The sequence below is a fragment of the Schistocerca nitens genome, chromosome 1, assembly GCF_023898315.1.
Source record: "Schistocerca nitens isolate TAMUIC-IGC-003100 chromosome 1, iqSchNite1.1, whole genome shotgun sequence".
Classification (NCBI taxonomy): domain Eukaryota; kingdom Metazoa; phylum Arthropoda; class Insecta; order Orthoptera; family Acrididae; genus Schistocerca; species Schistocerca nitens.
The window spans coordinates 141,533,014-141,544,447 of NC_064614.1; the positions used below are offsets into that span (position 1 = coordinate 141,533,014).

Here is an 11,434-nt window from a genome sequence, read left to right on the forward strand (position 1 = left end):
GTCGCTATGGTTGCTGTAATATCCCTTATAGCTGCGGAGGGCAGGGGTCCGCATTGCTGGGAACCAGGTTTCCTGGAGAACAATGCAGATAGCAGATGTAAAGTTTAACAGTTGCCTTAGCTCAGCCAGGCAGTAGAAAAAACCGCCGCAATTCCACTGGAGGATGACATCATGAGACTGGGAAGGCACGGAACATTCAATGAGGCAGTTTACACCTCAGAGACACCTGCTGCCACTGATTTATTGCCTGAGCAGTCTCTATCCATTGCGTCTGAGGGTCTGGCGAGATCTAGGTCCTCAGTGGACGCCAAAATCTCCACCCCATCCTCAGCCACAGAACTTGTAGGTAGCAGTGGTGTGGATGCCACCGCAATTTCCTTGTTCTTGGGGGTCTTCTTATTCGATTCCTCGTGCTGTTCCTTTGGTTTCTCTAGCTGGGAGGGTTTCTTTGATTCAGTCTCCAGGACTGAGGAGGACCGTGAAGCCCTACGACCAGCTGCTTTTGGGCTCTTCAGCCACTGGCGGCTGTCATCTTTCCCACTAGAAGAAACCTGGGAAGGGAGTGACCCAAGGGACCCGTTCCTAGCAAGAGAAGCCAAAGAAGACTGCCTCTCCGCCTTAGAAGTGGGGACGGATGTCCCCATGGTTGGGGGGTGTTGCTGCTGAAGTAGGTGGTGCAGGAGCAACAAGGAGGGAAATGCGCCCATCATCAAGGGTGCAGGTGTAGTCTTCCGGCTCTGAGAGGTGACCTGGTTTGGTGGAGCTGATGGTGCCAGAAGTGTTGTAGCGGCGGCGTAAAACAATGACATGCGCACAGGTTGCAGGCGTTCAAATTTCCTCTTAGCCTCAGTGTAGGTCAGTCTGTCCATGGCCTTGTACTCCATGATTTTCCTTTCTCTCTGGAGAATCCTGCAGTCAGCATTTAAAGCACCGCATTGGGGGAGGGATGCAGGGCTTTACATCACACTGGTAGACCGTCACCTTGACCTTCTCGGGCAATGTATCACCCTCAAAGGCCAAGATGAAGTCACCGGTGGCAACCTGATTATCCTTCGGACCCTGGTGGACTTGCCGGACGAAATGTACACCTTGCCACTCTAAATTAGCGCGCAGCGCATCGTCTGACTGCAAAAGAAGGTCTCTGTGAAATATGATACCCTGGATCATGTTTAAGCTCTTATGGGGTGTTATGGTTACAGAAACATACCCCAGCTTGTCACAAGTGAGTAACTCCTGTGACTGGGCAGAGGATGCTGTTTTGATCAAGACTGAGCCAGATCTCAGTTTGGACAAGCCCTCCACCTCCCCGAACTTGTCCTCTAAATTGTCAACAAAAAACCGAGGCTTCATCGTCATGAAAGATTCCCCATCAGCTCTCAATCATACAAGGTACCGGGGCAAATAAGATCCGCTACCATCCTTAGCCTGATGTTCCTCCCATGGTGTGGCCAGGGAGGGGGAATGATTTGGGGTCGTACGTCTGTGTGTTGAATTGAACTCGTGATCGCTAAGAGACTGCTGGTGTTTCACCCCCCGCAAGAGATGGACTACACTTCTCCGCGTGACAACCACTCTGATGCCACCCACTCCGACCAGGGGACCTCCCCACGGGCGCCACCCAGCCGCAGCAAAGGCCAGCTGGCAGGATGGCCATTGCTGGGAGCCCTGATGCCCCAGGGGGATGGGCATCTAGCCCTTGGCATACATGGGGAGTTAATGGTTCAGGCATCAGCAGAGCAGTCCCTGTGTGGTCAGGGGGCTACAACCAACAGGGTACACGGCGGCCCCATCACAATGGACTGGCTACCGTGCTGAATATCATGTGCAAGGAAGTCCATGGTCATTGTCGACACAGAAATCAACACTACACAGTGCCTGGTAGAAAACGCAGCCAGGAAGGTGCCCTCGCCCAAGAGATGGAGAATGGGCAGGACGGCAATGCGACAACAAGCAAGTGGGCTGAAGATCTCAATTCACGATGGACACGATGCACCTTGTAAGGTGCACCTGCCCAATTGGCTTGCTCTTTGTGAAAATTTTGAAGAATGGAGGTCAAACCCTACAGGGGACTGTCACATAAAGGCCGAAACGTGTGAAACTCCTTTTAGTCACCTCGTACGACAAGCAGGAATACCGCAGGCCTATTGTAACCCCCAGACCCGCAGGAGGGGGCGGGGGGGGGGGGGGGCACGTGGGACAATGAGGGACTGCGTACAGCGGGTGGGTAGGTAAGACATGTGGGAGGAACACGAAAGTTTCTGTCCGCTGAAGCTCGGCAGGGAGGAGTAAAGCCATCAGTTGGCCTTACAAAGCTGCCATTTGGGCATGCACGTAGGTTGGGTAGGAGTCAGCAAATGGATAGCACACGCGAAATGATCGTTCGAGTACACGTCAGAGAAAACGGATCACTCGAGACAATGGGCAAGTTGCGCATTGCAGAAGGATAAGTCCAAATGGGAATAGGTGTATAGGTGTGTGTGTGTGTGTGTGTGTGTGTGTGTGTGTGTGTGTGTGTGTGTGTGTGTGTGTGTGTGTGTGTGAAAGGAACATGGGTGCTCCCATGTTAAGGCAGATGGGGTTAAGGTGATTGAGGTCAGCCAAGAGGGCCCATCTCAGACAGGTTCTGGGAGAACACAATAAGGAATGGTGTGCATTAAAGTCACCGAGATGCAGAAAGGGGTCAGGGAGCTGCCCAATAATCTGGAGGAAGTCTGCCCTGATGACATCGAACGACGGAGGGATGGAAAAGGTAAAGTGAGGAAGGAAAATTCGGACTCCAACAGCTTGAAGCCGAGCAGTCAGGGAGATGGGTTGATTATGAATGTCATCCCGGATGAGCAGCATAACTCCCCCACGAGATGGAATGCTATCCTTGGGAGGAAGGTGGTGAGGGGGTGAGGGGTGTGAAGGGGTGGGGGATTCAATGCATACGGGGAAGAAACGCGAGAGGTCAAAGCGGTTGTGAGAACACAATTTTGTTTCCTAGAGCCAAAGAACAAGCAGATGCTGCGATTGTAAGAGCAGCCGTAAGTCCTCTGTTGGGTTGAAGCCACCCGTGTTCCTCTGGAGGAGTGTCATGACAAGCAATGGGGAGAAGGGAAAAAATGACGGGGTGTCACCTTGGCGGCTGCCGAGTGCTGCTTTTGAAGATTCACTGCTACAGGGCACAGAGGCTGAAGAATCCTGCTCCATAAGATCTACAAAGGCATCGGCATTCTCCTTCTGTCGGTCTGCGAAGTCCAGTGCAGAGAAACAGCTGGTGGTGTGCACCAGAGACACAGAGGTCAGTCGGGGCCAGGGTGTCACAGTCTAAGAGGATCTCCGAGCTGCCAAAGGGGAAGACCATTTGCCTTTGTTTGACTTTTTGGAGCCTTACCAGACTCATGTTTGTTGGCTGGAGGGACATAGGAAGTCATCGCAGGAGTATTTCTTCTGTCTTTTCCACCTGTCGGTTGTGTAGCTGGTGGCGTCACTCCATGAGGCGAAAGTTTGGTGGCTGTTGCACAGCTGGAAGAGGAGACGGGAATGCTACCGTGACACTGGATGATTTTGCCACTGTGGTGATGAATTTGAGGTCGCAGGTCTGCGTGGCCATGTCCTTCATGGGGCGAGATGAAGGAAGTGCCAAATGGTAGAACACTGGGTTGCCACCAGCCAACAGCTTACGAGCGATTAGGTAAGGCACTTTTTCCTTCACCTGGGTCGCCTGGAAAGCCTACTTACCAAGATACATGGAACAATCTTGAGAGACACCAGCATGGTCAGCATTGCAGTTGATACAGCGGAGAGGAGGTGGCGAACAATCTCCCTCTTGAGCGTCCCTACTACAGGTTACACATTTGGCAGAGTGTCAATAGAACATTCCAATGTCGTTGAAAAGAAGACACTGGTAGCAGTGAATCAGGTTTGGAATGTACGGTGTGATTGTGATAACTTCATAACCTGCTCTGATCTTTGATGGAAACATCACTATCAAAAAATGAGAAAAAGAGTGCTTGTGGCACTAAGGCTGCATCTACCTTTTTCACAACCTGATGGACTGCAATGAAAGCTGATCAGAGAGGTATGTTTGGATTTCTGCCTCAGTCAGACCATCGAGCAGCATAGTGTAAATAACACCATATGAAGAATTCAGCATTCTGAGCCACGACATGGACAGAATAGCTGTGGAGGAGCAAAGCTGCAAGCAGCTGTGCTTGGGAATCAAAAGTACTGTCCAAAAGAAAAGTGCCATTGTGTGAACTAGAGCAGGATTTCACAGGGCCAGCAACTGCATCAACACCTTTCTGGATAACAAACAGATTTACTGTAGCAAATGTCTGACCATCTTCAGTACGTGAAACCACAAGGAACCATGGTGCAGCTAGGAGTGTTTTTGATCCGTGAGCTTCATTTCATTTACATTTGGTAGACCAACAGTCTCTCTTTCCAATATTTTGAAAACAATTCTTTAATGACATCCACAAAAATGATTTTCCCAGCCTTGTCTCGCTTAACATAAGAGAGTGGATGGATGAGTCTTGACTGTCATTGTTGATTTGAAGTAGTTTTAAGTAGACGTAAAGCACCAAGTAATCTCTTAGAGATGCTGACAATACTGGAAGTGACAGACTGGGTAGTCAAATAGCTTCCAAGAAATGTTCTTTAACCCTACCACATTCAGCAATAAGTTGTATGATTGAGGCTACCCTACATGGTGGTGCCCTGTTCATAATGGTTTGAGCATTTTGGTTTGTGCTCAAAGCCTGTCAAGGTTAAAGTATGCTGTTTGTACTCCAAGGAACTATTCTAAATGTCTGGGAGGATGTAATTAGTATATTCAAGATGGAATAGTTGCCTTAGGTTCTCTTTGCTAGACCATGGATCAGTCTGATTCAGAAGAACAAGAATTTCAAACATATCTTTCATAAATCTTCATTCATGAGACAATTCTTAGCAAAAGATGACGTTTCATTCTCATAGGTATTTTTCTTGGCTGTGAGATATTTGGGCCTTTCAAATTTAAATTCTTCAAACACACACTGGCTTTCTCCAATGGGATATCAAATGCAGCTGCAGTCTTAAGATTCAAAAGACCTGCATTTAAAATGATACCCTATGTTTCACTCCAGCTGAATTAAAACCTGGATTCAGTGTAGAGATCTGGCCGATTTTTTGCATAGTCCAAACACTTCAATAATGAGCCACTTGATATAGTCTCAAATGACTGATTGTCTCAACTCTGAGCTCTATGTATTCAAAACTTGAGTCACAATCCAATCGAAGTCTTTCCACAAAATTCAAAGATTTTGTCCTAAAAACCCATAAAGTCAGCCACCCTGGTATCCGCTACTGAACAGTCAGATTTGGTTTATATCAACACCAGATCATAACAAATGATATGTATACACTTCCTTTTTGAAGCTTCCACAATCATATGAGAGATCTTTCAAGTTACCAAAACACCACAGGGCCGACAGAAGCGTCCGACCCCACGCGTCGGCTCTGACCCGCAACGCAAGGGTGTTGTCGTGTGTGATGACATGACGACGCGGAGTTTGGTTTGTGAGTGTGGCGTGTTTGTAGATGTCGTCGTGATGTGGTTTGTTGTGCTCTCTGGTGGTATGTTCAGGGTTTTCGTTTGTGTGGTGTAATGGGCTCAGTTTGCTTTTGCTCATTATCCAGAATTGTTCGAGTGTCGCCTGTGTTTGTAGTGGAATTCGTTTCAGTGAGTTAACGATTTTGTGTGACGGTTAATTTAGTGTTGTTCGCTGTACACCGAGTGGTAATTTTAGTAAAATTAATTGGTTGTTGTTTTTGTTCAGAAATGGATATGACGGATAAAATTAACAGTGCACAGGTCAAGGGAAGTGTTCAATCCCAATGTGTGGCTGTGTATGTTGATATTGGTATCGGGAGATGTTTTTGAGCTATCTAGGCCAAGAGGAATGTTTGTTCCTAATTTATGGGATTGGGAGCTGCTGTTGAGCTATATAGGTCAAGGGAAGTGTCAGATTCCAGATGATATTGTGTTTAGTGGTATTTGGGGAGTTTTGTGATGTCAGTTTTTTTCGTCGTTTTGTGTGGTTTTGTATGGGGGCGGGTGTCTAAATTTGTTTATATTTACTTTGCCCCCACCCAAAAACACCCCATTTCCTGCGCTTGTCATGTTAGTGTCATTAGGCTTTTTGAGGAAAGTGTATGATTTTGTTTTTCGATGTATTTTCGTCCTCATAATGTGTACGTACCGACTTTATATGTGCCATATTGGAATTGTGGTTTATGGTCGTTTCTGCCATATTTGTGACGTCATGGGTCAAAGCAGACGGGCGGGATCGGTCGCTTCCATATTTCCACACCACATTTATTTACTGTTGTTTATCTTTATTCATCATGGGATTATCTAACAAAAAATAACATGCATTATGAAGATAGTACAGCTGGCCACCCATGAGCTTAAGGAACCATCTTGGCATTGACCTCATGATCTAGCAAAACTGTGGAAAACACAAATCAGAATGGCCAGACAGAGGAGCATCAGTATCTTAACAGCTGCACTACTTCATTCAGTATGTCCCTCCCGTACAATGTTCCTTAAATAACTATTTGTTCCAGATAACTTTTTACATTAAACAGTTTCATTCTTCATTACACATACTACAGACACCTGCTGAAGACTTCTGGGCAGTGAAGATGCTGCTGTGTCCCTTCCATGAACTCCATACTCCATTCCCACCATAGGGCATCACAGCTTCTCGAAATCTTATGTAGTGCAAGATCCATACAATTACTGCTGTCAATGTAACAGTCCTTCGCCTGGTCTTTAAGTACATATTAAGGATAAACCGACACTACAGATGCCGATTCTCAGTTCTGAGCCCTGATAACCTGAGCCCAAATATACAACACAAACATGATTTCATAATGGTATCCCGCAACCTTAAAAAATATCAAGGTGCATAAATAAAATAAAAAATTGTACAAATTCTTTATAATAAAATACTGAAGCTAACAGGACTACTGCACGAAAATGAAGGTACTGGTCGGGAACAAACTAAAATCTAACAAACAATATGAATAGGAAGACCGGCAAACTGAAACAACAGAAATCACGAAAAATTGACACACAAATCCCAAAAGAAATTCCACAACGCATCTAGATGGGGGGGGGGGGGGGGGGGGGGAAATCATGCAAAGTAACAGAACAGGGTACCAGCAACCACAAATGTGCTATGTGGCTCAACTCAAGAGACCAATATCTCCACCAAAAAAAATTCTAAAACTCCTACAAATTATCAACAAGCAAATACTAACTAAAGGCAGTATCAACATCAAATGAGCCGACCACAGTAGAACAAAGAAACTTGCTCACATAATGAGCATCAATAACATAACCCCACCAATGAAAATAAATTAACCTCCATCATACCTATACTCAATCCAATGCAATTACCAACAACACAAGCAAAACGTTCATAAAAATTTACACCCCCACAATTTTCAATATACAAGGACCACACAAATATGTACACAAGCACACACCATACACATTACTATAAAATACCTCACAAAAATATACTTACCAACCAACCAGCTGACAAATTTAGCAATACAAAAAAAATGTGTCAACACAATCCCGAAAATCATGCATAGATTTCCCAAGCCATGAACACTTCCAGACAGAACACCATACGTTGTCCTGCCGACAATACCACATATACTAGTCCCTGGACCGAGATTCAGCAACTTTGGTCAATTTCACATTTTCTCCACAAACATAATTTGTCACTCACTTGATAATTAAAACAAAACTATTTTAGTTACTAAGTTTTTAGTTTTTTCTGTTTGTGCCCGAAATCCGTGTGTTATACACTACGTGACCAAGATCCGTTTACAACCAATGCGAACGTCATTCAGTAACAATGGTCCACTAAAACTAAAATTTGACACCCTAGAAACACATCATATAACAAAATATGTCCTCACTAAGTCCTGTTGTTGTCTCTCATTGCCTCAATACTATGTGTATATAGCAAAATTCCACATAACTTTTTTTTTTCTAAACTTATACATATACTAGCACATTACGGATACTTGCCCCTATGCACTCTTCTTTCACAACCAACAACGTAAACAGTTATCATATCACACAACAACTACGTACCTCAGTATAAAATTCATTAAAAGCTACTTCTTTGTGGATTCCCAAACCGTCGCCGCCAGGAGCAGCGTTCAACCTCGGCCCACTAGAAGCCATTTCACTTAGTTTCTAGTAGAATATTTCCATCACATACGAAACACAAATGGAGGGACACCATTCCACAGTTGAAAGTTGCCAGAGATATTATTATCAAACTTCGGGGTCTGTAGCAGAGATTACTAAAGCAAAACAAAGTTCGTAGATAATTTAAGAAAGATATTAGTATAAAACATCCGCGTCTGTGGCAGAGATTACTAAAGCAAAACAAAGTTTGTCGCCAATTTAAGAATTATTATATTATTTTCACTTAAGTGAACGAGTCCATTTATAAATGACCAAAGTACTTTGACACATCGATTGGCTTTCATCTATGCCCATATTTTTGTCATTCTGTTTTTATGACACCACTCACAGTCACATCACGTCACGTCACGTCAGGTCAGGTCACGTCAGGTCAGGACATTGTGCAATGCATTTCAAATGGCGGCATCCACACTGGCCGTCACGTCACGGCACCTTCATGTTTCTCGGGAAGAAAGTTTTGAAAGCTGACGCCATACGTCCGTTGTTGATCAAGTGATTTGCAAGCTCATTTGCGCTCGATCGTGCGCTGATCTACATATTTCGTTTCTTGTGGTTTTTCTTGGTCGATATTAGTTGTTTTTTGTTCATTATTCGTTATAAATTGTTTCGTTTCATTTTTTCTATTGTTGATACATAATAAATAGCGAAAAATTAATTGAAGCAGCGAGGCAGCAGTCTGAATTATACGAAAATGAGCCATGAGCGTACTGAATTACTTGCCCTCTACTACACTTATAAAGTGGATTTTTATACATAGCGGTAAGGTATTTAATATTTTACAACGAAACAGATTGCAATATGGGCGCAACTTGAAGAGAAAAAAGTACTATGGATAGAAACAGATTGATTAGTAAGTAGAATTTATTTGTATGTTGTCAGGCATTTGTAGCGTTTCGTCTTTATTGACCAAAATCTGCAAACACTACTCGTTGTTTGTTTAAATGTGTCTTTGTGGTTTAACAGTCATCAGTGGTTCATATTTATGTGGTTTCACGAGATAACCCAGTACAAATAAGGCACTTGAACTATTAAAAGCCAAACACTAGACACAAAGGAAACCTATAAATCTTGAAGGGGGTATTGAGGGAGACATGCCAAACAAATTGCACTGGACTAGCAACGAAATGTAACGTTAAGCAAACCAATTTTTCACAGGATGTGATGGCAGCTCGTAACACTGTTTTCGTTTTAGTAATTCTGGTTACAGTTTGACATAACAAATAAAACGAATTATAAGAGGGTAGTCTGTGTTGTTGCCCCGGATGATGATTACACGAATATTTTGTCAGGATTTGTAAGCGGTGGGTTCTTGAGGTATGGCATTACGCGAACACGAGAAGTAAGTTTAAACAGTTTTGTTAACAAAGTCGGATTATAAAACACGCACGCTACGCAACCCATCATCTCTTTGTCTGACATCTAACAACGGCTAATTACGGTAGTATCGAAAGGCTCCATGGTGAGCTAAGAAAAGAGACATATTCGCGCCCCATGCCGCGCTAGCTAATACTGCCCGCTGCGGACGGCGGCCAGTCGATTACTCCCCATCGCAGTGCGGCTGGACACACGTCTACTGATCAAGCAAATTGTCATCATTCCACACCGGTCGGCTGGCGAGCGCGTGTTAACGCACCGTAATCTGCGCGCAATCCGTAGACCCTCACATCACTCTCCCCAGAGAAAAAGAGCTACCATAGGTGGCTGAAAACGACTTCCTGTGCGTAATGAATCTATTTCGCCATTTGTGGCATCAGAAGGCATTGCAACATGTATTTCATTTGCAGACACAGTAACGTTCGGTATAGAGAAGCGTGCCTTCAGGATGACAATTTCATACACGACAAATGCTGTTGACAAAAGACAAATTAATAAAAGCAATAAAAACACAAAAATGGCAATCAAGTAAGCATTAACATTACTGGAGGAATCGAAGGACTTAATTCTATTTTCTGCTTCAATGAAATTTAACTGATTATTTGAAGAGATTACATTTTCATGGATGTCCTTAATCAAATTATTGTCTTCAGAAAAACCTGATAAGGAATGTTTTCCACATGTTAATATGAATGAATCATTGTAATAAACAGATAACATTCTAGTTAATGGCAAATGTCCAGCTGCATGAAATGTAGTTGGCAACACACTAGGCATATCAAATAGTTCACATGATAAATCACAATATGTAGCATTCAAGATTAATCCACTATTGTTCAATTTTAGTGTAAAGTGTAGCTCAGGTGTATCATAGTTTTTACATGTAAATGTAACATCAAGAGTGGAGTTAAATGAGAAAATTATACCTTCAGAACACCATTTAAGAAATGGATGATAAAGATGCGTTAAAATTCTAGGGTAATCATCTCTTTGGGGATGATTCATAAACAATTCTTTCTCACACCTGTACACTCTGCTGTCAAAGAATACTGTCAATTCAGGGCAAATTAACTTAGGACTACGTATACACATATGCAAATCTTTTCATTTAGGGACACAAAATATCTTCGATCCTTGCTTATCAGTAGGTTATCATTCAGTACATACTTTACATGAATACCAGCCTGTCTCCACTTCACAGGGTAAGTATAAATCTTACACATTTCAAAATTATGCTTTGATCTAGCAATGGTAATAGAAACAATAACAGTTAATTAACCTTCAATCATTAAGGAGTGTGTGGTGGTTATCTTACAGTAAGCATATAAATTGTAAGAATTAACAGGGTAAATCATAGTGTATGTTGCATCTACCTTTCATTCAATTGATAGTAGGATCTGTAAAAATTATTCTGATGTAGTAGTACACTGCTCAAACAATCATTTGAACTACTTTCTAAGGCTGTCCTTAAGTTAAGGGCATCAATTCTAGCATTTGATAAACTATCAGTAATCCTTAACAAAACAGTGTTTCAATCTAAGTGTGCACTCACAGCATTTAATCCTTGGTATAGTTCCTGGATATTTGCGTTCGTTCCAGTATGAAGTATGTGGAAATGTGAGATAAATTGCTTTACAATCTGGTCAATGATAACTGTGTGGTTAGTAATGGTTCTTTGCATATTCTTTAATACGACATCATTAGAGAGGTTAATTGAATCTGTACAGGACTGTTGTTCAAGAGCTAATATTTTGCCTTTAACTTCCAGTAGATCTCGACTAGTTAAAGTAACAAATA

The 11,434-nt window shown here is 43.1% G+C and overlaps 1 protein-coding gene across 1 annotated transcript in view; it reads right to left on the reverse strand.

Annotated features, from left to right (window-relative positions):
* The window catches only part of LOC126243458 (dnaJ homolog subfamily C member 8), an 85,231-nt gene extending 76,904 nt beyond the window's left edge, over positions 1 to 8,327 (reverse strand). Inside the window, exon 1 of the mRNA XM_049948165.1 lies at positions 8,144 to 8,327. Coding sequence (XP_049804122.1) covers positions 8,144 to 8,236 — 93 coding nt within the window. The 5' untranslated portion in view covers positions 8,237 to 8,327. The remainder of the gene's footprint in view (positions 1 to 8,143) is intronic.
* Between the last annotated feature and the right edge of the window lie 3,107 nt (positions 8,328 to 11,434).